Source organism: Diaphorina citri, unplaced genomic scaffold (genome assembly GCF_000475195.1).
Source record: "Diaphorina citri unplaced genomic scaffold, Diaci psyllid genome assembly version 1.1 scaffold862, whole genome shotgun sequence".
Lineage (NCBI taxonomy): Eukaryota > Metazoa > Arthropoda > Insecta > Hemiptera > Psyllidae > Diaphorina > Diaphorina citri.
This window is the reverse complement of record NW_007378294.1, coordinates 74,901-100,900: the sequence shown is the minus strand read 5'-3', so window position 1 is coordinate 100,900 and position 26,000 is coordinate 74,901. Positions and strand designations below refer to the sequence as shown.

Here is a 26,000-nt window from a genome sequence, read left to right as displayed (position 1 = left end):
TACAATCATTCTCTATTGCTGATTTTACTCCTTGTGTTCTCTCTCGTATTTCAGTGCCCCTCACCTGTCCCCTCAACCTCGTCTGTCTCCCCCTCACCACTACGCCCCTGACATCTACCGGCAACATCGAGGCCAAACTGTGTACGTTACCAGTCAGCAACCAGCGACCTTCCTACCCCCTCCTCCGCCTCAAGTAGCGGCTCCATTCAGCACCGGGTAAGTAGCGACCTTCCTACCCCCTCCTCTGCCTCAAGTAGCGGCTCCATTCAGCACCGGGTAAGTCCAATACACGGGGGCCACGGCACCGCCTCCCCCTGCCCAGGTCCTGGTGCCTGCACCACCCGGTAATGTTACACTACAGGTGAGTTCATATTTCAGATTTTCCCCCTCTCATTAGCTATGCATTAGCTGTGCCGTCAGACTGGGGAGCGTTAAACAGGGAGTAGGTCAGCTTAGTCTGGTTGGGGGACTTTAAGCAGGGAGTATACCAGCCTGAATTCCCCTTGCTAAAGATATGGCAAAGGTTGAGTGCGAAGGGTTGTGCCCAAAGCAATCACCCTAGTTAGGGCTGATTGAGAGGCTGGCGAAAAATGCCGACCCCGTCTGAACACGGGAAAAAGTGAAGAAGAAGAAGAAGAAGATTAGCTGTGTTTTTCATTCCAACGTTTCGCGGCGTTGCGTTGGTTGGAATTTAGACTTTCGGCCCTGATGGCCTCCGGGGCTGAAAATGCATATTTCGAAATTTTATTTTTGATACTGAATTTCAATATGAATCATTAATGGGACCTATTTGAATCACAAATCCCCAATCAATGTGAATTCCCCATTTTTTGGTGCTTCCCCTATGGGCGGAAGAACATGGAAAAATGAAAATTTGAATAGGCCATAACTCCGGCTCTGGTGGTCGGATCGAGCTCAAACTTGTACCAATGTACTACGTTCTTTAAGAACTTTTACATGATGTACCACAAATAGGGGTCCTCCTTTAAGATTTTAAAGTTGACCCCCCTGGGGAAGTCCCACAGCCGAATTCCGCAAAATCCATGAAAAAAAGGTATTTTTTGCGGAATTCGGTTGTAATTGTAATTAAAAGAATGATATATTCTGTATGTAATTTACAAAATCTTTATTTATTTGAACAAAAAACACTTATACATAGAAAAAGTATACCTACAAGCACACGGAGAAATAGGTACGAAAGGCAACTTATCATTTACTTTTTTTAAAATAGGTACGAAAGGCAACTTTTTATACCGTGTATGTTTCTCTCCTCAGTATCAACTTTACAACGGAAGGTCAATGACCCGAGGTTACAGTGGCGGTGCGGGGGGACGACCAGAACACCATGGCTTCCAGCATCAGCTGTCCATCCTATGTCCCGGCTATTCGGGTCTAGGTATGTATGTTTACTTTCTATTATTAAAGTATAGCGAAGCTCTACTAGTAATGAGAAAGTATTGCAATTGGTCCAAATTTTTCAAATACTTATTCCCCAAATGTAACAATGTTGCCCCTAGCAACGGAGGACAAGTGACGCACTCCTCTCATCACCATGGTAACGCCAGTGTTGCCCCTAGCAACGGAGGACAAGCGACGCACTCCTCTCATCACCATGGCAACGCCAGTGTTGCCCCTAGCAACGGAGGACAACAAGGGACGCATTCTCATCACCATGGCAACGGCACTGTTGCCACTAGCAACGGAGGACAACAAGGAACGCATTCTCATCACCATGACAACGCCAGTGTTGCACCTAACAACGGAGGACAACTAGTGACGCACTCTTCTCATCACCATAGCAACGCTAATGTTGCCCCTAGCAACGGAGGACAACAAGGGACGCATTCTCATCACCATGGCAACGCCAGTGTTGCCCCTAGCAACGCGCGACGCAAGAATGTCATATCGTGCGTGACAGTGAATGATTCGGATACGGAGGATCAGCGATCCCCTCTCAAACAGCAACATGCCGCGGCTTACTATAACCAACATCAGGTAAGTTTTTATTTATTTACACTCTAAGCGACAGGCCATGTGTGAGGTGAGTTTTTGAAAGTGTTTGTTTTGACCCCTAGGGTTCGTCTTTTTTTTTACAAAATTTGCACCACTACTTTCGCGTTCCTGGTTAAAAGACCTTTGATTTGATATATAGGCCGACCAGGTTTGGAAAGTCCTTCTATGGGGACAGACACCAAAGCAAATACAATAGTCCGTCCACTATACCTTTTTTTATGACTATCGTAATAATAGAGGAAGGACGGACCAAAAAAATCCCTTTCGAGTAATTGTTTTGCTTCCTCTGTTTTCTGTACAGCAACAGATGCAAGCCTCCCTCCAGCACATTGTTCCTCCTACGCCTGCCATGTCTCCGCCTCAGTACAAGCAAGAACTCTATCCGGTTCACACTCAGGTATGTGTTTTATTAATATGAAATCTAAGATTTTATTTATTTTTTCCATGTAGTAGGTACATATTTATAAAATGATAAAACAGTTAATTACAGACTATTTTCTGTACAGCAACAGATGCAAGCCTCCCTCCAGCACATTGTTCCTCCTACGCCTGCCATGTCTCCGCCTCAGTACAAGCAAGAACTGTATCCGGTTCACACTCAGGTATGTGTTTTATTATTATGAAATCTAAGATTTTATTTATTTTTTCCATGTAGTAGGTACATATTTATAAAATGATAAAACAGTTGATTACAGACTAGAAATGAATGGGTAAGAGGCAGAGCGGACCAAGTCCAAAAATTGACTTTTTGAGTATTGTATATCGTTAGAAACAGCACAAAAAGATTTTATTTTTTACTTTTTAATTGGTTGCTAACTTCCCTTTAATTGGTTGCTAACTTCGTCAGCTCCCATGACAAAATCTTTACTTATTTGAACGAAAAACACTTATACATAGAAAAAGTATACCTACAAGCACACGGAGAAAGGCGACTTTTTATTTAAACACCGTGTATGTTTCTCTCCTCAGTATCAACTCTACAACGGAAGGTCAATGACCCGAGGTTACAGTGGCGGTGCGGGGGGACGACCAGAACACCATGGCTTCCAGCATCAGCTGTCCATCCTATGTCCCGGCTATTCGGGTCTAGGTATGTATGTTTACTTTCTATTATTAAAGTATAGCGAAGCTCTACTAGTAATGAGAAAGTATTGCAATTGGTCCAAATTTTTCAAATACTTATTCCGCAAATGTAATAGACAGTCGTGTGATGTTCACAATACACATACTTTTTTTCTGTCTTTTGGAGGTTTTTGATATAGGGAACTGTAACGATAGAGATCTCATCGTCCCGAAATCAATGAGAGAAGGAGGACAGGATAGGAGAAAGCCAGCCATTCTGAAAACTAACCTTATCTGTGTAGGATAAAGTTCTCCCTAGATGGGCATCGAACCCGTGACCTAGCGCTTACAAAGCAGGCGAGCTATCCAAGCTGACCTAGCTGGATAGAAATCAATAATGGGGCTCAACCACTTTTTTTTTTTCTTCGCTGATAAAGGGGTGGCAGTTCGAATGGAGGTGGCAGCAGCGAGAAGAGAATATCCAAGCGGTCCATGCAGGGAAATGGCGGTGGAAGTGTGGAGAAGTCTGGATGGGCCGCTCCGCCTCCCCCAGCCTCCATTCATCATATCTACAGGTGAGATTGTTTGTTTTTAGTCTCTGGCTGGATGGTCTCTGGCTCTAGCCATGTTAAATTGGCTCGTCCTGAACCGCAGTCCTAAGAGGAGAAATCTTCGTTTGAAATTTTCGAATTTTGAAACGCACAATTGGCTCGTCCTGAACCGCAGTCAACCATCGTGAGGACTTGTGCTTGGTCTTTAAAAGCAGAGAGAACCCTTTGAAGAACTGCCAGCTCGCTAGGCTGGCTAGGGTTAGCCGCTCTCCTCCCTGTTTATAGTGTTTATAGCCCAACAGCTGGACGCCAGTCTACTCTCTGTTTAACGTACTCTAGCCAGACTACAGGTGAGTGACAGTCTTCTTCTTTTTCTTCGCCTTTTCCCGGGGTCGGTGTTTTTCGTCAGCCTCTCAATCGTGACGAAAGTTACCTATAGGGTCACAGAAAAAAAAAGAAAAAAAAATAAAACGGATTAACTTTACAAAAATATGAACCAATCCCCCCTCTTTTTTCCAAATAAATCAGTTTTTATTTATTTTTAAACATATATGTAGGTACAATCATTCTCTATTGCTGATTTTACTCCTTGTGTTCTCTCTCGTATTTCAGTGCCCCTCACCTGTCCCCTCAACCTCGTCTGTCTCCCCCTCACCACTACGCCCCTGACATCTACCGGCAACATCGAGGCCAAACTGTGTACGTTACCAGTCAGCAACCAGCGACCTTCCTACCCCCTCCTCCGCCTCAAGTAGCGGCTCCATTCAGCACCGGGTAAGTAGCGACCTTCCTACCCTCTCCTCTATTATTTTTGTAGGTTTACTCAAGTGAAGTTTATTATATTTATACTTTAAATTATATCTTGAATTTGGACGTAATTAGTATTAACTACTAATGTTTGTTAGTTTTATTATTATTACTAATAATTTATCAATTTTATCATACATTTTTACCCACACTTTAAATTTATGCCGCATTATAATTTTGGCGTAGCGTAGGTATGTCATATATTATCTACATTTAATTGCTTGCATTCTATTTGTTTTAGGATATTGATTCACTTGTTCTTTAATGTCGTGATCACTTTATTATGAACCGGTTTTAACTCTCTTCACTATAGTTAACGGCATTCTATTTGTTTTAGGATATTGATTCACTTGTTCTTTAATGTCGTGATCACTTTATTATGAACCGGTTTTAACTCTCTTCACTATTTTACCCGTACAAATGCGAATTTACGTTTTTCGTTCGTTGGTTTTCCATCTACATACGCATAGGAAATGGGTATTCGATGATTACTTTGAACATCTTATCTTTTTTTATCGCTTTTTATAGACTTCACATTTCAAAATTGTTCTCTCTCCCTTCTAACTCCTCTCCTTCCTCATTAATTCCTTTCCTACCTTTCGTTTTTCTGTATGCCTTTTTTCCAGAGACAATTGAATACATCTCAATTTATTTATAACCTGAAAAATTAGAAATATTTTTTAATATTTTTGCATAACTTAATAACATTAATTAATACACATTATTAACTTGTCCGTTAGAGTTTAAATAAAATCAAAGTACCTTTTCAATTATTATAGAGTAATTATTACTATGTTTTAATTAATTATTATAAGTAGTTATTAATGAACTTTATTTAATCACTTTTGATCGTATTTTAGTGTTTTTAATGTAATATGGATGAAATTATTTTTAAGAGCCGATTTTAGTGCTTTATTACAATATCTATTACATATATCTTTTTCGTATCGTACTCAAAGAAATTACTTTACTAACTTGATGTTTGTCGTTTGTTTTTCGTGTTTCATTGTTGTTTTAGAATTATTTCGATGTTATTTCCTTATATTCGTAACTGTTGTCTGCTTTGAGAAATAATCTATTGGAAGAGATTGTGAATCTGAGAAAAATTGAGTATGAAAATGGAAGGAATTAAAAAACTGTTTCCTTGCAAGGAACAAAGCTACTTGAACGTACCGACTGGGTCTGGCACGTCCAGTGGTCGGGGGGGCCACGAGCAGAAGGATAACCAGACGCAGCTGAGTCCGGTGAAGAAGAGAGTGAAGGAGAGTTCGCCCCCTAGCCAACACAGGCTCAATGGTAAGTAAAAGTGTTATCTAATGCTTGAGATGGACTGTTCCCCCCTCAGTCGAAACAAACTTGAGCTATTCTGCTAAAGTTTTAGACGAGGAAGGTCCAGCTCAAAGTTTATTCAGCTCGAGATTGAATTGTTCTGAAGAATAAAATAAAGTAATAATAATAATAATGAAAAAATGAGATCTCAATGATTGACTCATCTTTCGAGGGAGATGAGTAAAAGTAGTCTACTCACCACCCTATTGACTATTATCGAGTGTTATCTAATGCTTGAGATGCCCTAGCCAACACATGCTCAATAGTGAGTAAAAGTGTTGTTATCTAATGCTTGAGATGCCCTAGCCAACACAGGCTCAATACTTCAGAATATCTTCCCTGTTGTATTTACAGGTGGTGTGTGATTTTGACAAGAACGTGAGTGACACAATGCCAACCAGACTTCAACCTAGACCTACCATCGCCGAATTACACAGGGTGTAATCTGAACGCCATACATGACCTATCTATACAGGATGTAACGATTGAAATTCAGGGGACCAAACTAAAAACACTCTTACGGATCAGCGCCCAAAAAATGGGTCCCTTCCGAGTGAGGCATACTTAAATTCGATTCAACCTAGAGTGAAAAATACGCCAAAAATGAGTTTCGTATGCTATAAATGTTGATCTAATGGATGTTTTCCCTTGCCCTCACAAAAATGCACCAATGATTTGACCGAAAGTTTTTGGTTTTAGTGTTTGAAAATTTTTATTTTAGTGTTTGGGGGCCGTCTGCGATTCTGACCCTTTCCTTTTTGACATCCTGTCGTGAAATTCCTTTGAAAAAAAAAAACACTAAGCAGTGGGTTAAATTTTATTTATGTTTTGTGTGAATTTTGTGTTTTTTGTTGTTTTTTATCTTTGACTAGTATGCAATACTTTTTGAACATGAGCACTTGGAAAGTAGTTTGAAATGAAAAAATTGACATGATTCCCCCCCCCCCTTTTTAATTGTTAAAAATTACCTAAGTGATGTTAAATTACAATATGAACAAGATTGTAAGAATGGATGTTATTTTTAATTTGTTAGAAGTTAAAGAATATTGTTTATTTCAATGCTCCTGTCCTATCTTTGGGTTAAAGTTAGTTTCAAAGTGTACGGACTGAAAAGGTTGAACAGTCATTAATTTCTTCTTCTTTTTAACCTTTTTCGTCCTTATTATTATTCTATCTTCATATTAATTATATCCTTCATTTTCCCCTACTTTCTCACTTTAAGTTCTGTAATAAAATTAGTTCCTCACACAAACATACTGTTTGAGTATTTCAAGAAAAACCAAAAGGGTTTGAGTTACAGACTATACATGAATGGGTAAGAGGCAGAGCGGACCAAGTCCAAAAATTGACTTTTCGAGTATTGTATATCGTTAGAAACAGCACGAAAAGATTTTCTTTTTTACTTTTTTTAATTGGTTGCTAACTTCCCTTTAGTGTTGAAATGAGAGTAAAAACAAAATGACTATCTCTATTCAAACATAGGCTAGTCCTAAACTTCAACTCCATTTATCTCAAAATGCTTTTTGTGGAGTCCGCTGTGCCTCTTAGCCATTCAAATATAAAAAATAGCGTGTTAAGCGGGGAACGACATTTATAAGTAACCCACTCACTCACTCTACAAATCTTATCAGTTGCTCAATAGAAACTTGAGGGTTTAGCAGTGAGGCGAGCGTGAGGCGTGAGGTAATTTCAATTTTCAATTCAATTCAATTATTTATTGAACATAATAATAGATATACAAAGATGTTTTTCCCAAGTCAATATTGACTTCTAAGAAAAACTTGTTATATTATTCAACGCTGAATGAAATAACTTCTCACTCAATAAAAAATTGTTATGAAAAGCCCATTCATTCAACCCTTTTATTTTTTTTTTTATCTTATGCTGAACTAACCTGTTGTAAACTATGTGCCTAAAATTCTGTACATAGTGATAAGGGCATTTTTTTATATACAGGGTGGCCCAGAGTTACCTGACGGTTTTTAAAATGATGCTACACGTTCAATTTTTTAAGATAAAAGAGTGATATTTATTTTCACTCTTTTATAACAAAATGAGGTTTACTTTTTTGGGGACTTTGTTTGTGATGGTGATCAGGTGTGGCAGACAGTTTTATAACAAAATGAGGTTTACTTTTTTGGGGACTTTGTTTGTGATGGTGATCAGGTGTGGCAGACAGCGCTATCCGAAAAATTGCCTTCATTTTGAAAACACTCAATCTGTGTGCAAAATCGACATACTGTCTTTAGCCTTTCCTGGGCTATAGTACGAATTTCGCGATAAAAAGCACCCGTTAACTCATCCAGAGTACTTGTCTTAAAAATATACCCTTGTTTTTAACGTATTTCCATGGAAAAAAAGTCGCATGAGCTAAGATCGGGTGAGGAGGGAGGGCCCTCATTTTGAAAACACTCAATCTGTGTGCAAAATCGACATACTGTCTTTAGCCTTTCCTGGGCTATAGTACGAATTTCGCGATAAGAAGCACCCGTTAACTCATCCAGAGTACTTGTCTTAAAAATATACTCTTGTTTTTAACGTATTTCCATGGAAAAAAAGTCGCATGTGCTAAGATCGGGTGAGGAGGGAGGAAAATCAAAATAGGTGCAAAACTTCCTTTGAGCATTAGTCAAAAATTCACCACTTTTAAGAAATACCACCACAGCGAGAGGTCGATGTTGTGGGGTTCACGACTACATTGTAACAAAAGCTCATTTAGTTCTGAACTTAGTGATATTAATTTCAACAAGCTACGACAAGTTATAACAAAGTAATGGGCAAATCAAAACCGTCAGGTAACTCTGGACCACCCTGTATATGCTTCTAGTAGGCATTTGACTAACTAATTAACTATTCAATAATGAAACCGGTTTCACCTATTCAATGATGAAAACATGGGTTTCCTAAATAAAATGAAATTGTATTCCAAGGCGATGGATGCTCTTCATTGACTTTGGGTGCTTGTTTTGCCTTGACTGGATTCTGTAGATCACATTTTTAAACATGTTTCAAAATCATCCATTGTTTTTACAACACACTCCTTGAATACTAAGGAATTTGTATACAAGGGGAGTTCTCTGGATTCTAAGGCGGATTTTTCAGTTTTTGACCGTAAAGACTGAAATCTTCTAATTTATAACACTCGATGTAATTCAAGCTTTTATAGAAATAGCCCACCCCCTTTTATTCAATGCCTACTTAGCGTTTCTTTGTTATTAATACATTAGACGCATGTGGTCTGTGTCGTAGCATGCCCATCCCGTAGATTTGTATAAGCTTAACCCATCCTTTAGGGCTGTCCAGCCCCCACACCTAAGCCTCAGATTGGGCTTTTTGTGTATGGGGTTAAGCTGTTTGTGTGTTGTTAAGATGTTTGGGTAAAATGCTAATTTTACTATACTACTCATACATAAGCATTATCGTTCTATCCTATTGGTCAGGTCGATGAACAAAGCCCCTCCACCAGACTCTATTGCTATACCTTTGGTTAGCCCTTATATCTTCTCAGTTTCCTTGTTTCTTGCCAACATCAAACTTAATAGTATCTTCATAACGATATCTTGGTCTTCCCTTTGGTCTTGTAGCTTCCACTTAATAGTGTCCTCATACCGATATCTCAGTCTTTCCTTTGGTTTCAAGGGTCATCTGGTGATTACAATAGTTTTTATTTATTTACACTCTAAGCGACAGGCCATGTGTGAGGTGAGTTTTTGAAAGTGTTTGTTTTGACCCCTAGGGTTCGTCTTTTTTTTTACAAAATTTGCACCACTACTTTCGCGTTCCTGGTAAAAAGACCTTTGATTTGATATATAGGCCGACCAGGTTTGGAAAGTCCTTCTATGGGGACAGACACCAAAGCAAATACAATAGTCCGTCCACTATACCTTTTTTTATGACTATCGTAATAATAGAGGAAGGACGGACCAAAAAAATCCCTTTCGAGTAATTGTTTTGCTTCCTCTGTTTTCTGTACAGCAACAGATGCAAGCCTCCCTCCAGCACATTGTTCCTCCTACGCCTGCCATGTCTCCGCCTCAGTACAAGCAAGAACTCTATCCGGTTCACACTCAGGTATGTGTTTTATTAATATGAAATCTAAGATTTTATTTATTTTTTCCATGTAGTAGGTACATATTTATAAAATGATAAAACAGTTAATTACAGACTATACATGAATGGGTAAGAGGCAGAGCGGACCAAGTCCAAAAATTGACTTTTCGAGTATTGTATATCGTTAGAAACAGCACAAAAAGATCTTATTTTTACTTTTTAATGGGTTGCTAACTTCCCTTTAGTGTTGAAATGAGAGTAAAAACAAAATGACTATCTCTATTCAAACATAGGCTAGTCCTAAACTTCAACTCCATTTATCTCAAAATGCTTTTTGTGGAGTCCGCTGTGCCTCTTAGCCATTCAAATATAAAAAAAAAATAGCGTGTTAAGCGGGGAACGACATTTATAAGTAACCCACTCACTCACTCTACAAATCTTATCAGTTGCTCAATAGAAACTTGAGGGTTTAGCAGTGAGGCGAGCGTGAGGTAATGGTATATTCTATTCTAATGGAGGTCTCTTTCTCCATGACAGCAGCCGCCCCCGGCCCTCTACAACACACCCACCGTCATTAAGCACGAGCCGGCCCCCTCCCAGCAACAACAGCACTACTCGCAGAAGAAGCGACTCCTAGCCAAGGCCCAACAGGAGTACATCGTGCCCAAACAAGAGCCGCAGTGTGACTCGGCGCCCGTTCTGGGAGCCCACTACCATAATGCCCCCGCCGCCCCGCTATGTCACGGTGGAGCATCGTGTAATTACACCCCAGGTGAGTTTGTTTGGTTTTTTTTTTACGTTATTTATTTTGAAAAAAAATCCAAATAACATCCTCTTATTTCTTACATCTTTTTTCCTTGGATTTTCACACAACTTTTCTCTTCCCCCTTGTTGCAGGTGGTGGAGAGTCGCATATCGTGTATCCTAGTGGCAGTTCTTTTATTTTTTTTTTTATCTTATGCTGAACTAACCTGTTGTAAACTATGTGCCTAAAATTCTGTACATAGTGATAAGGGCATTTTTTTTATATACAGGGTGGTCCAGAGTTACCTGACGGTTTTTTAAAATGATGCTGCACATTCAATTTTCAAGATAAAAGAGTGATATTTATTTTAAATGAAAGATAACAAAATGAGGTTTTCTTTTTTGGAGACTTAGTTTGTGATGGTGATCAGGTATGGCAGACAGCGCTATCCGAAAAATTGCCCTCATTTTGAAAACACTCAATCTGTGTGCAAAATCGACTTACTGTCTTTAGCCTTTCCTGGGCTATAGGTGCGATAAGCACCCGTTAACCCATCCAGAGATTTCCATGGAAAAAAAAAGTTGCATGAGCTAAGATCGGGTGAGGAGGGAGGAAAATCAAAATAAGTGCAAAACTTCCTTTGAGCATTAGTCAAAAATTCACTACTTTTAAGAAATGCCACCACAGCGAGAGGTCGATGTTGTGCGGTCCACGACTACATTGTAACAAAAGCTCATTTAGCTCTGAACTTAGTGATATTAATTTCAACAAGCTATGACAAGTTATAACAAAGTAATGGGCAAATCAAAACCGTCAGGTAACTCTGGACCACCCTGTATATGCTTCTAGTAGGCATTTGACTAACTAATTAACTATTCAATAATGAAACCTGTTTCACCTATTCAATGATGAAAACATGGGTTTCCTAAATAAAATACACGACTACATTGTAACAAAAGCTCATTTAGTTCTGAACTTAGTGATATTAATTTCAACAAGCTACGACAAGTTATAACAAAGTAATGCGCAAATCAAAACCGTCAGGTAACTCTGGACCACCCTGTATATGCTTCTAGTAGGCATTTGACTAACTAACTATTCAATAATGAAACCGGTTTCACCTATTCAATGATGAAAACATGGGTTTCCTAAATAAAATGAAATTGTATTCCAAGGCGATGGATGCTCTTCATTGACTTTGTGTGTTTGTTTTGCCTTGACTGGATTCTGTAGATCACATTTTTATTAAACATGTTTCAAAATCATCCTTTGTTTTTACAACACACTCCTTGAATACTAAGGAATTTGTATACAGGGGGAGTTCCTTGGATTCTAAGGCGGATTTTTAAGTTTTTGACCGTAAAAACTGAAATCTTCTAATTTATAATACTCGATGTAATTAATTCAAGCTTGTATAGAAATAGCCCACCCCTTTTATTCAATGCCTACTTAGCGTTTCTTTGTTAATTCATGATATAAAGTCCCAAGCTTTTATTTTGGGTGTTTAATTTTTTTCTTAGGCATAATTAGGTATTTCTTTTCTGATTATTTTTTGCATTTAAATATTTTGTTGGTAGTTTTCTTTTCACCTAACACGCGTTCATATTTTAATTATTATTTTTTTCCTTTTCTTCATTTACTAGTGTACTTATTTTGCGTATTTTAACTTAAATAAAATTAATTCTAGTTTCTTTTTTTATTATTTTAGAAACCTATTTTCTATATTGTGATAATTGTTAGAATGATTAATAAATTTTATATATATATTTATAAATATTAATTTAATATTACTATTGGTGTTTAATTATTATTTTTTACTTAATTTAAAATATGTATTGGAATTTTGAAGTGTAAATATTTTTCTATGAATTAATTATTATTTTATTTTTTTAATCCATAATGTTTATTATGAATTTTCGAAGATGAATCCCAGACAGAAAAATATAGCAGAGAGGCGATAAATCTACTACATTGATCTTAGCGAGCAACAGACTAAATAAAATTTTGGCCATTTCATAGTGGGAGATGCACTGTTTGTGCTATACCCTTCATATGTTAATCTAAGACAGTGTTAGTATGGAATGAAGTCCCTCTGTCTATTGTACATAGTAAATCTTAGGTCCTATAATATTCACATGTGACTAAGTAGTAGGTAATCGAAATAGTTGATTTTTATTAGTTGCACAATGGAATGAGAGATACCTAAAAATATATCAAAACAATACCTATTACAAAAAATGTTTTATCGAAATGGATACTTCTAGCTACGCGGCTTAGAACACTCCTCAAAAACTGACACCTTATATCTTTTGTAAATGTAAACTGACTTACCAATCTTGATATCTTATAACCGTATTTATCTATACCTACCGCTGGAATGAGTCTTTAAGCTGACACTGCACTCCACACTCGTGATGGTTTTAATACACTTATTGCTTATCTAGCAGTCTTGCTGTACTAGGGTGTCTAGCTAGGGCGCTGAGCTACACGTTTGGCGACAGAAGTCTGCTTTTTTTTTCAAGAGGTTTCACAGAGGGAACTGTAACTGCTAAGGTCTTATTGTCCCAAAATCAAAGAGAGAAGGAAGACAGGATAGGAGAAAGCCAGCCGTTCTGAGAATGAACATTATCCCATCAGGATAAAATCCGCCCCAGGCGAGAATCGAACCCGCGGCCTAGCGCTTACAAGGCAGACGCACTACCAACGTACCAACTAAGCTAACTAGACTGTAGGCGTGTACGTTGCTAGGCTGGCAGAAGCAGAACTCTACTCTACTGTCTACTGACAAGGTGATAAGTGATAACGAAAAACGAAATTTGAACTTTTGAATTTCCCTCCATTTTCTAATGAATGCGCATCGCTAATCAAATTATATCTTGAATTTGGACGTAATTAGTATTAACTACTAATGTTTGTTAGTTTTATTATTATTACTAATAATTTATCAATTTTATCATACATTTTTACCCACACTTTAAATTTATGCCGCATTATAATTTTGGCGTAGCGTAGGTATGTCATATATTATCTACATTTAATTGCTTGCATTCTATTTGTTTTAGGATATTGATTCACTTGTTCTTTAATGTCGTGATCACTTTATTATGAACCGGTTTTAACTCTCTTCACTATTTTACCCGTACAAATGCGAATTTACGTTTTTCGTTCGTTGGTTTTCCATCTACATACGCATAGGAAATGGGTATTCGATGATTACTTTGAACATCTTATCTTTTTTTATCGCTTTTTATAGACTTCACATTTCAAAATTGTTCTCTCTCCCTTCTAACTCCTCTCCTTCCTCATTAATTCCTTTCCTACCTTTCGTTTTTCTGTATGCCTTTTTTCCAGAGACAATTGACTACATCTCAATTTATTTATAACCTGAAAAATTAGAAATATTTTTTAATATTTTTGCATAACTTAATAACATTAATTAATACACATTATTAACTTGTCCGTTAGAGTTTAAATAAAATCAAAGTACCTTTTCAATTATTATAGAGTAATTATTACTATGTTTTAATTAATTATTATAAGTAGTTATTAATAAACTTTATTTAATCACTTTTGATCGTATTTTAGTGTTTTTAATGTAATATGGATGAAATTATTTTTAAGAGCCGATTTTAGTGCTTTATTACAATATCTATTACATATATCTTTTTCGTATCGTACTCAAAGAAATTACTTTACTAACTTGATGTTTGTCGTTTGTTTTTCGTGTTTCATTGTTGTTTTAGAATTATTTCGATGTTATTTCCTTATATTCGTAACTGTTGTCTGCTTTGAGAAATAATCTATTGGAAGAGATTGTGAATCTGAGAAAAATTGAGTATGAAAATGGAAGGAATTAAAAAACGAAAATTGTTTCCTTGCAAGGATAAGGAAGAAATGAAATTAAGATGTGTTTTGGAAGCGATAAAGTGAGAATAATGCAAGAGTTATGGTTGAGAAGTCACATGTAGGGATACCCTCTGAATAGTTTTCAGATATTTATTCAGTGTAATGTTCTTCTTTTTCACTAGACACGAGTGTATTATTAGTTTTTAGCGTAGTGGTGAAATTTCAATTATTTATTTTTCATAAGGCTGCGGTTACTTGGTACACATTGCTAATCTCATGTCACGAGATGAAAGTTATATCACATCTAAACAACATAAACACACAAAAAAGTATGGAGACTCGCCAATTTGTACTCAAAGAATCGATGAGGTCAAACTTTTGCTGTTTTTTTTTATGTCTATGACATTTCACATTTCTCAATAGACTTCATCTGTGTTAGGAAAATATTGCATGATTAGCCTTTTCTTTTATTTAGTAGTTCAAGTTGACATCTCACAAAAAGGTCTACCTATCTGGCAAATGCAGAGTTACTTTATGGAACAGAGCCCCTAAGTCCGTTTTCCCATTTCAATCAGCCTAGTTAGCTTGGACCGTTGTGCGCCTTGTAACCGACATTTCACATTTCTCAATAGACTTCATCTGTGTTAGGAAAATATTGCATGATTAGCCTTTTCTTTTATTTAGTAGTTCAAGTTGACGTCTCACAAAAAGGTCTACCTATCTGGCAAATGCAGAGTTGCTTTATGGAACAGAGCCCCAAAGTCTGTTTTCCCATTTCAATCAGCCTAGTTAGCTTGGACCGTTGTGCGCCTTGTAAGAGATAGGTCGGGTACATAGGTATTCTTTAACCACGATCGAATAAACTACGGGCTAAAAAAATCCCGGAGGGACGGACCCAGCTTGTTGTGTATGGGGTTAAGCTGTTTGTGTGTTGTTAGGATGTTTGAAGCTTAACCCATCCTTTAGGGCTGTCCAGCCCCTACACCTAAGCCTCAGTTTGGGCTTTTTGTGTATGGGGTTAAGCTGTTTGTGTTTTGTTAGAGCTTAACCCATCCTTTAGGGCTGTCCAGCCCCTACACCTAAGCCTCAGTTTGGGCTTTTTGTGTATGGGGTTAAGCTGTTTGTGTTTGTTAAGATGTTTGGGTAAAATGCTAATTTTACTATACTACTCATACATAACCATTATCGTTCTATCCTATTGGTCAGGTCGATGAACAAAGCCCCTCCACCAGACTCTATTGCTATACCTTTGGTTAGCCCTTATATCTTACCAGTTTCCTTGTTTCTTGCCTACATATCTCAGTCTTCCCTTTGGTTTCAAGGGTCATCTGGTGATTACAGTTATTATCGTTCTATCCTATTGGTCAGGTCGATGAACAAAGCCCCTCCACCAGACTCTATTGCTATACCTTTGGTTAGCCCTTATATCTTCCCAGTTTCCTTGTTTCTTGCCAACATCAAACTTAATAGTATCTTCATAACGATATCTTGGTCTTCCCTTTGGTTTCAAGGGTCATCTGGTGATTACAATTATGTGATTCTTACATTCAGAATAGAATATCTTCCCTGTTGTATTTACAGGTGGTGTGTGTATGTGATTCTTACATTCAGAATATCTTCCCTGTTGTATTCACAGGTGGTGTGTGATTTTGGCAAGAACGTGAGTGACACAATGCCAACCAGACTTCAACCTAGACCTACCATCGCCGAATTACACAGGGTGTAATCTGAACGCCATACATGACCTATACAGGATGTAACGATTGAAATTCAGGGGACCAAACTAAAAACACTCTTACGGATCAGCGCCCAAAAAATGGGTCCCTTCCGAGTGAGGCATACTTAAATTCGATTCAACCTAGAGTGAAAAATACGCCAAAAATGAGTTTCGTATGCTATAAATGTTGATCTAATGGATGTTTTAGAGGGGACCAACTACCACTTCACTAGGTATTAGTTGTGGATTCCTAAAAGGTAAACTTTTTTTTTTGTAGGTACCTTTGAATGAAGTTGCGAATTGGCGAGACCTCTTTTATGCATTATCTTCTTAATCACATGAAAATAATATGTATTTCATTTTCTCTCAAATATTTACAATTCAAATGAATTCAATGTAATTTGTCTCTGATATTCTTCAACGTCTCATAATTTGATGAAGTACAAAATTATAAATTTATTCGATTCGGCTTTTTTTAATTGTAGGTTTATCTAATTTATCGTATGACTAAATCTATTCTTCAACGTCTCATAATTTGATGAAGTACAAAATTATAAATTTATTCGATTCGGCTTTTTTTAATTGTAGGTTTATCTAATTTACTAATGTATATCTAATGTAGATTTATCTATGACTAAATTACGTATATAACTATATTGTACTTTTTTATCATTATTAGTTTGTTTTATGTTAGTATAAATTATAATTATTATTGGTGTTGTGTTATTGATGAATATGTATTTTACCTAACTACTCGTATTTTTATTGTTTTATACTCTCTTTGAGCAAAACAGCTGGGTGTTACTCTCATATTCCTTGAAAGAATAAAAATGATGATAATATGTAATAAAATACATAAAACTAATGTATTTGCTCAAAAATAGAAAAACGGCCACAAAAAAAAGGGTTTGATTACTGCCTGGGACCCGGGACGAACTTTATGCTAAACAGATGAGATTTATTCTCGGATCGCGTGGCTTTCTCTCCAATCCTCATCTCTTCAATTTCCGGATGATATGACTTCCTTTGTCATAGTTGCCTCTATCAAACCTACCTTTGTGATGGATAGGATGATAATTTTATTTTATTATAATAATATCAGACAGAATACTTGGGGAAAAAAGCGTTTTTGTGAGTGAGAACCAATATTTCAACTTGATATCCCAGCTGTTTTGCTAGTTTTATTTTTCATTTATTATTCATGATATTATAATAACTATTATTATTTTGGGTGTTTAATTTTTTTCTTAGGCATAATTAGGTATTTCTTTTCTGATTATTTTTTGCATTTAAATATTTTGTTGGTAGTTTTCTTTTCACCTAACACGCGTTCATATTTTAATTATTATTTTTTTCCTTTTCTTCATTTACTAGTGTACTTATTTTGCGTATTTTAACTTAAATAAAATTAATTCTAGTTTCTTTTTTTATTATTTTAGAAACCTATTTTCTATATTGTGATAATTGTTAGAATGATTAATAAATTTTATATATATATTTATAAATATTAATTTAATATTACTATTGGTGTTTAATTATTATTTTTTACTTAATTTAAAATATGTATTGGAATTTTGAAGTGTAAATATTTTTCTATGAATTAATTATTATTTTATTTTTTTAATCCATAATGTTTATTATGAATTTTCGAAGATGAATCCCAGACAGAAAAATATAGCAGAGAGGCGATAAATCTACTACATTGATCTTAGCGAGCAACAGACTAAATAAAATTTTGGCCATTTCATAGTGGGAGATGCACTGTTTGTGCTATACCCTTCATATGTTAATCTAAGACAGTGTTAGTATGGAATGAAGTCCCTCTGTCTATTGTACATAGTAAATCTTAGGTCCTATAATATTCACATGTGACTAAGTAGTAGGTAATCGAAATAGTTGATTTTTATTAGTTGCACAATGGAATGAGAGATACCTAAAAATATATCAAAACAATACCTATCACAAAAAATGTTTTATCGAAATGGATACTTCTAGCTACGCGGCTTAGAACACTCCTCAAAAACTGCAAATGCAGAGTTGCTTTATGGAACAGAGCCCCAAAGTCTGTTTTCCCATTTCAATCAGCCTAGTTAGCTTGGACCGTTGTGCGCCTTGTAACCGATAGGTCGGGTCGCGGGTTCGAGTCCCGCCCAGGACAAACTCAGATGAGGTTTGTTCTCGCAATGGCTGGTTTCCCCCTGTCCTCCTGGTCAATGTCTGGGGACCACAAGACCTCCGTTGTTACAGTTCCCTCTATCAAACCTTGAAAAGAAATCAGCTGTGTACCTATATTAGATCAACCAAGACTGGGACTCGAACCAGCTACTTTCCATGAGCCGGGGGTAAGCAAGATGAAAAGTCACTGTGAATATTAATAGCATTACATAGTATATTTTTATTACTTTCTAACTAGTTTAACTTTCATATTCAAGATTTTTTCCTATATATGTCATAGAATATTTTTTATGAAAAATAAAACACATTTTTTTGTCTTTGTTATTATTTAAAAGATTTATTGTGTTTTCAACTCAGCTAAGTACAACTCCTTTCAGAAAGAACAATGATATATATAAAAATGAAAATAATGATGAAAAAAAAATTGTAGCCATCTAATAGTAATGAAATTTACACAAATCTCTTTTTCTTGTAAGAAAAAACGCATTCAACAAACTCGTAAATTGGTACTCGCCTCCTACTTTTGTATAAATCAAATAAACTGAAAGAGCCAATCATTCTCACGAGGCGAGGTGAAGAAAAATGCGATATTTTTTGTACAAAAATAAAGTTAAAACATAGAAAGGCGGTCCATTTATCTACCTTTACAAGAAGTTAACATCCCTGACGAAATAATTTTCCATCCTGTTTAGTTCTTTGATTATCAACTCTCTCAGTTGTTCTCTCTCTCTCTTTCAGTTCTCTCTCTCTCTTATCAACTCTCTCAGTTCTCAGATGAACTTCAACTGTGATAATGTCATCCTGTATAAATCCATTATCAACATTGAACAGTTCAGAGAAACTTATGAAATTTTCGTATCGCCAAATTTTTTTGTCAGTGTAAGTTTTTGATAAACTACTGCGTCTATATACATCAGAAACAAATGGTTTGTTTGATATGAGTTTGGTGAACAGTAAAGCATCATCACAGCTCCAGTTTGTCATATCAGAACTGCAGAGTAGAAACAATCTAAGTGAATTGGGTTTAGTTGAAGTTTCATTACCCAGTTGAGTAGGATTTTTTAAAATGAAAACTTTCCAGTTCATATTTTCAATTAAATAATTTTCTTTAGAATAAATGCCGTTTAATGGCAATTCTAATTGTACCTTTGTGACTTCTATTGTAAATTTCTTAGTGATTCCTGAGTATACACTTCTAGGTTCATTATTCAACTTGGTAGTTTTTCTAACATTCAAAATACTATCCTTGTATTTAGTGAAAAGTTCGGTATCTAGAGCATCTACAAAATCAAACATCGGAATTCTGAAAAACCTGATGTGTGTCAGTAATGTGTTCAATATATTTTCTGAAAACATTTTCACTATTTTTATTCCATTCTGATTTGACTTGGGTTGGTTTTCATCAGAATTTAGAACTGTAACTGTTTTATTCGCATGTGAATTGTCAGGACTAGCACTTTCAATCCTGGTTAGTTCAGTATCCACACTAGGAATAATTATTCTAAGAGATAGTATATTATTTCTTCTCATCATCTATGCCCCTACAGTTACATCTGAAAACCATATTACCCACATAAACTTCAACTGTGATAGTGTCATCCTTTATAAATTCATTATCAACATTGAACAGTTCAGAGAAACTTATGAAATCTTTGTATCCCCAACAAGAACATTTGTTGGTGAAAGTACGTGTTGAACTCCTGCGTCTATATACATCATAAACAAATGGTTTGTTTGATATGAGTTTAAACAGGAAAGCAACATCACAGCTCCAGTTTGACTCATTAGAACCGCAGACTAGATACAATCCAAGTAAATCAGGTTTAGTTGAAGTTTCATTACCTACTCGAGGTAAACATTTTTGAATGTAAACTTTCCAGTTCATATTTTCAATTAAATAATCTTCAGAAAAAAAGCGGTTGCTTGACAATTCCAATTGTTCCTTTGTGACTTTTATTGGGAATTTCATAGTGACTCCTGAGAATACACTTCTAGGTTCATTATTCAACTTGGTAGTTTTTCTAACATTCAAAATACCATCCTTGTATTTGGTGAAAAGTTCGGTATCTAGAGCATCTACAAAATCAAACATCGGAATTCTGAAAAACCTGATGTGTGCCAGTAATGTCTTCAATATATTTTCTGAAAACATTTTCACTATTTTTGTTCCTTCCTGATTTGACTTGGGTCGGTTTTCATCAGAATTTTGAACTGTAACTGTTTTATTCTCATGTGATTTGTCAGGACTAGCACTTTCAACAGAATTGTTTACTCTCTCTTCAGCATTATTATTTTCAGTTTCAAACTTTGTGATCACATGTTCTGTGACATCCTGAGCAATTATTTCGACAGTTTCATTTTCACTTAAGACAGTGACATTGTCATCATCAGAGTTTGGACCATCAAACAAATCTTCAGAGTAGTTACTCAGGAATTGTTCAACCAGATGAATTTCAAAACGGGAATCATCCACTTCACTGTTACTCATATCATCAAAGTTCTCTTCACTTTTAATTTCAAAAGGGGAATCATCCACTTCATTGTTACTCATATCATTGATGTTCTCACTTTTAATTTCCACATCAACCCTACTCATTATTTCATCTTTGTTTGTCTCTATTCCACTGTTGATTATGTTTTCGTTATGCCAAGTTAGTGCAGCTTTGAGTATATCAATCTCCTCAGAATAAAGCCAATCTGACTTGAGTAAATCAATCAACACATTATGTTGTAAATTTAGAAATGACTTGTGTTTAATCATGAGCTCTGTGTTCTGATACACATAGATTTTTAATCTTTCATACAGTTCCTCAAGATCATATGTCATGGCAGTGTTGAGTAACGTAACTACAGAGTTCTTATTGAAACGTTTGATCTTGGAAAGATAACATTTCAGATCTGTATGTAATTCCATCAGTTCATAGTGTTCAGAGAGATGTATGATCTCACATAAAACAGCCGTTCCTCAAGATCATATGTCATGGCAGTGTTGAGTAACGTAACTACAGAGTTCTTATTGAAACGTTTGATCTTGGAAAGATAACATTTTAGATCTGTATGTAATTCAATCAGTTCATAGTATTCAGAGAGATGTATGATCTCACATAAAACAGCCTTACTCATGGAAGTCAAATTGATTTCTACTCCATGAATATTGAATATAACATAGAATGCTAAAACAGCTTTACTCATGGAAGTCAAATTGATTTCTACTCCATGGATATAACATAGGATGCTGTAAAAACTGTCTTCATGTTTTATGTCTTCAAGCGTAATGTTCTGATCTGTAGTTTTGGAAAAGTGTTCTTTCATTAGAGATGCAAACACTTTACTTGATACTGCCATCATGATTTTACTAGCATGGTAGAGTTTCTTGTTGACTACAAATGTAACATCACTGAACTCCTCATTGTTCAACATGATTTCTCCAATCTTGTCTAAATGTTTTTTCTTGTACTTCAGTTCCTTTGTTTGTGCCATTGTCTGAAAACATATAAGCAGGGTACATTATCTATTATAACTTTGAAATCATGCCACAAGCATTCTTGAAGCTCTTCCCTCAGAGAGAAACCTCAATTCCATTTTTTATTTGTAAAAATAAAGTTATAATACCTACAAATGTAACATCACTGAACTCCTCATTGTTCAACATGATTTCTCCAATCTTGTCTAAATGTTTTTTCTTGTACTTCAGTTCCTTGGTTTGTGCCATTGTCTGAAAACATATAAGCAGGGTACATTATCTATTATAACTTTGAAATCATGACACAAGCATTCTTTAAGCATCATTCAGAGAGAAACCTCAATTTCATTTTTTATTTGTAAAAATGCAGTTATACTACCTACTTTGAAATCTTTTTCCCTTTCTACTTCCTACTCTTTTTTTTTACTCTCTCTAAAGGTAAATACACCTACACAAAGGGGAAGTTAATCTGTTAACCCTACCATGTGCAAGATCACTGATTTTGCTCAAATTTTAGTATGTTATAGGTCTTGACGAGTACAAAAAGGAAATAAATGACTTTCTCTAAAAAACGTAATTTTTCACCCTCTTATGGCCAATTTTCAATTTGTGAAGGAAATAAATGACTTTCTCTAAAAAACGTAATTTTTCACCCTCTTATGGCCAATTTTCAATTTGTGCCAGATCTGGCACTCTGCACATCCTGGACCTAAAAAAATTGCCAAAACAATTTGTTCCAGATCTGGCACTCTGAACCCTAATTTGTGCCAGATCTGGCACTCTGCACATCCTGGACCTAAAAAAATTGCCAAAACAATTTGTTCCAGATCTGGCACTCTGCACTCTGATCCCTATATATGTAAATTTGTGCCAGATCTGGCACTCTGCACATCCTGGACCTAAAAAAATTGCCAAAACAATTTGTTCCAGATCTGGCACTCTGCACTCTGAACCCTATGTAGGGTCAATATCAGTTGAGGTCCCCTTTTCCCTAGAAAAGAATAAAGACAGCACTTACCCAGATTTCAGACTCAACAAAGTCAACACTTTCTTGCTCTGTATTTCACTTTTGTGAGAAGACTCTGATGTTAAGAGGGATGTGTAACCCTGGGCTTGAACTTGAAATGTTCTGTGTTTAAATTTAGTTTATTTTTCCTTGAATCTTTGAAAGGTAGAAAAGGGTGGAGTAGAGAAAACAGAACAATATAATTGAACTTGAAATGTTCTGTGTTTAAATTTAGTTTATTTTTCCTTGAATCTTTGAAAGGTAGAAAAGGGTGGAGTAGAGAAAACAGAACAATATAAAATATTGGATATTGGAAAAGTAAATAAGCTGACACTGCACTCCACACTCGTGATGGTTTTAATACACTTATTGCTTATCTAGCAGTCTTGCTGTACTAGGGTGTCTAGCTAGCTAGGGCGCTGAGCTACACGTTTGGCGACAGAAGTCTGCTTTTTTTTTCAAGAGGTTTCACAGAGGAAACTGTAACTGCTAAGGTCTTATTGTCCCAAAATCAAAGAGAGAAGGAAGACAGGATAGGAGAAAGCCAGCCGTTCTGAGAATGAACATTATCCCATCAGGATAAAATCCGCCCCAGGCGAGCCCGCGGCCTAGCGCTTACAAGGCAGACGCACTACCAACGTAATAACTAAGCTAACTAGACTGTAGGCGTGTACGCTGCTAGCTGCTAGGCTGGCAGAAGCAGAAGTCTACTCTACTGTCTACTCTACTGACAAGGTGATAAGTGATAACGAAATTTGAACTTTTGAATTTCCCTCCATTTTCTAATGAATGCGCATTGCTAATCTATTAAGCTGACACTGCACTCCACACTCGTGATGGTTTTAATACACTTATTGCTTATCTAGCAGTCTTGCTGTACTAGGGTGTCTAGCTAGCTAGGGCGCTGAGCTACACGTTTGGCGACAGAAGTCTGCTTTTTTTTTCAAGAGGTTTCACAGAGGAGTGTGGAGTAAAGTGGGTAAGGGAGATGAGAATTAAATGAAGAATAGGCCCCAGCTACTGGCCTCGAGCCCATTCCCACTTGTCCTGAATTTCATCTTTTCCTTAAACTCTTTGTGCCACAATGTCCTCCTGCGAGGACATTGGCTTGGATATACCTAGACCTCGCACTGAAGCAGAATTTTGATTCTAAGGTTGTATACATCCCAGCACATATGACCTCAAATGCTGAAAAGAGCTTTGGCTTGAAGAAGTTGCCTTGTAGCCTATAGGCAATTTATTGTAAATAAGTCTCCTCATTTTAGTTGTTCTGAAGTTGTGTCAATGGAAAGTTGCTACAAAAAAGGGCTGTCAATTGTTGAATTTCCACTTTTTACCCCCACTCCTGACGCAGAGTGAACGCCGCATCGATGCGGCGTAGGAATGAAAAACAGACCTTTTGACGCCTACGCCTTTGACATTTTTTAATACCGAAGAGGAATAGAGGATTTCCCTATTCCTACTTGACAATTTTTGTCCATCAGTCATGATAAGAATCATGTGCCCTACAGTTTTTTTAGTGTAGATTGGCCATTCTCTTATGTGTGAGGTAAGTTCTCAAAGTATGTAGGCACTTGACAGTCTTATCAGCTACCATGTCAAGGCTATGGAACATTCATTGGTATCAGGGAAATCACAAGTACCGATTTTGTTCTCTGTGTGGAGTAAAGTGGGTAAGGGAGATGAGAATTAAATGAAGAATAGGCCCCAGCTACTGGCCTAGAGCCCATTCCCACTTGTCCTGAGTTTCATCTTTTCCTTAAACTCTTTGTGCCACAATGTCCTCCTGCGAGGACATTGGCTTGGATATACCTAGACCTCGCACTGAAGCAGAATTTTGATTCTAAGGTTGTATGTGCTGGAGTGTCCTTGTGCAAGGAGGCAAGGACACTCCAACACACACTACTACAAAACCAAAATTTACCTTTGCCATATACTACTACCGAGTGTTTGTCCTCACTTGTCCTCAAGTGAGGACATCCCAGCACATACGACCTCAAATGCTGAAAACAGCTTTGGCTTGAAGAAGTTGCCTTGTAGCCTATAGGCAATGTATTGTAAATAAGTCTCCTCATTTTAGTTGTTCTGAAGTTGTGTCAATGGAAAGTTGCTACAAAAAGGGGCTGTCATAAATGAGCAGTGATCAGTGTTATCATAGGGTTAGGTTCATCACAAAAAGAAGCTTTCTTCTTCATTGTCATGGCTTCTGAATAATTGCCCTTCTCACTACTCACAACAGGTTTTTTTTTATGACAAAATGTTTTGTGTACAATGAATTATACTAGAGAGCCATATAACTAAGTACCGAGTTGCATTATCTAATAATAATGTTACAATGTAAACATTTGCCTATAAATTGTATTTCTTATGCAGCTTATACTTAGTGGGATCTGATAAAGTATATTCAGTTTTATTCACAGAACAGAAAAGAGAAATGGTGCCTGTATTTGGTTTATGGTTGTGTAAGATTTTTCACTTTCTATTACCCTTTTTTTTCTTATTCTCGGATTTGAAGTCTCATGTAAACTTCATGTTTTTGTTTATCTTCAAAAATTACGGTCATTGTTGGGTTCCATGGTGGCCATGGTGCCTTAGGATAACTTTTTGAAGAGGTTTTATAGAGGGAACTGTAACAAAGGAGGTCTTATCATCCCGAAATCGATGAGAAGGAAGACAGGATAGGAAAAATTCGGGGAACGTATGTACCTTATCTGTTTAGGGGTTTAGGCTAAAGTTTGTCCCGAACGGGAACAGAACCCGCGACTTGACGCTTACAAGGCAGGCGCTTTACCTTCCAAGCTAACTACGCTAGCTCAAATAAATTGAAGTCCCCAGCCTAAGGAAAGTACGCCTTAGATGGGATTGGAACCCGCGCCCTCCTGGTTATCAGGCGAGCGTTTAACCACTGCGCTAACAAGGCGATTAACGCGTATATCTAATGTTTTATAATTCGATCACATTCTAGACCAGGTAGGTAAGGCACTATGTAGTTATGTATAGTTTACATTACTCCAAATGTAATCAAAGTAGAGATAACAATACTTCGGAGGCCTGAGGCATCTTGTTTCTACTACCGTGTATACAAGAGGCTATGCTCCTACTGATAACAAGTTTCCACGCTTTTTTTTTTTTTTTTTTTTTTTTTTTTTTTTTTTATCAAAAAAAGATTTCAGTATTATCCGGGCAGAGTTTGTGGATAATCGTTTTTTTTTTTTTTTTTTTTTTTTTTTTTTATT

At 36.5% G+C, this 26,000-nt stretch overlaps 3 protein-coding genes and 1 long non-coding RNA gene across 8 annotated transcripts in view; 3 read left to right on the top strand and 1 right to left on the bottom strand.

Moving 5' to 3' along the window:
• Positions 1 to 4,412, top strand: part of LOC103512605 (homeodomain-interacting protein kinase 2) — a 26,647-nt gene extending 22,235 nt beyond the window's left edge. The window contains exons 9-17 of the mRNA XM_026826031.1: positions 55 to 141; positions 282 to 361; positions 1,276 to 1,400; positions 1,518 to 1,995; positions 2,315 to 2,410; positions 2,520 to 2,615; positions 2,983 to 3,107; positions 3,513 to 3,650; positions 4,239 to 4,412. Coding sequence (XP_026681832.1) covers positions 55 to 141; positions 282 to 361; positions 1,276 to 1,400; positions 1,518 to 1,995; positions 2,315 to 2,410; positions 2,520 to 2,615; positions 2,983 to 3,107; positions 3,513 to 3,650; positions 4,239 to 4,404 — 1,391 coding nt within the window. The 3' untranslated portion in view covers positions 4,405 to 4,412. The remainder of the gene's footprint in view (positions 1 to 54; positions 142 to 281; positions 362 to 1,275; positions 1,401 to 1,517; positions 1,996 to 2,314; positions 2,411 to 2,519; positions 2,616 to 2,982; positions 3,108 to 3,512; positions 3,651 to 4,238) is intronic.
• Positions 4,413 to 9,715: 5,303 nt separating this feature from the next.
• Positions 9,716 to 13,627, top strand: LOC103512603. The gene is made up of 4 exons (XM_026826030.1): positions 9,716 to 9,833; positions 10,350 to 10,584; positions 10,710 to 10,745; positions 13,620 to 13,627. Exons 1-4 carry the CDS (start codon positions 9,744 to 9,746, stop codon positions 13,625 to 13,627), a joined length of 369 nt encoding a protein of 122 aa, XP_026681831.1. The 5' UTR covers positions 9,716 to 9,743.
• Positions 13,628 to 15,017: 1,390 nt separating this feature from the next.
• LOC103512599 lies at positions 15,018 to 18,593 on the top strand. Its single transcript, XR_541543.2, has 2 exons — positions 15,018 to 15,227; positions 18,246 to 18,593. It is a non-coding gene; the product is annotated as an uncharacterized LOC103512599 (long non-coding RNA).
• Positions 18,594 to 18,789: 196 nt separating this feature from the next.
• On the bottom strand, positions 18,790 to 23,481 carry LOC108252794. Of its 5 annotated transcripts, none has more exons than XM_026826032.1 (6): positions 23,384 to 23,481; positions 22,777 to 22,920; positions 21,908 to 22,010; positions 21,480 to 21,675; positions 20,533 to 21,255; positions 18,790 to 19,736 (listed from the first exon to the last, which is right to left on the bottom strand). In XM_026826032.1, the coding sequence occupies exons 3-6, from the start codon at positions 22,005 to 22,007 to the stop codon at positions 18,950 to 18,952; spliced, it is 1,806 nt and encodes a 601-aa protein (XP_026681833.1). In that variant the 5' UTR covers positions 22,008 to 22,010; positions 22,777 to 22,920; positions 23,384 to 23,481; the 3' UTR covers positions 18,790 to 18,949. The 5 variants fall into 5 exon arrangements, with proteins under 5 accessions (XP_026681833.1, XP_026681834.1, XP_026681835.1 ...); XM_026826033.1 differs by having other exon boundaries at positions 23,397 to 23,470; XM_026826034.1 differs by lacking the exons at positions 21,908 to 22,010; positions 23,384 to 23,481 and having other exon boundaries at positions 21,480 to 21,778; positions 22,777 to 22,955.
• Between the last annotated feature and the right edge of the window lie 2,519 nt (positions 23,482 to 26,000).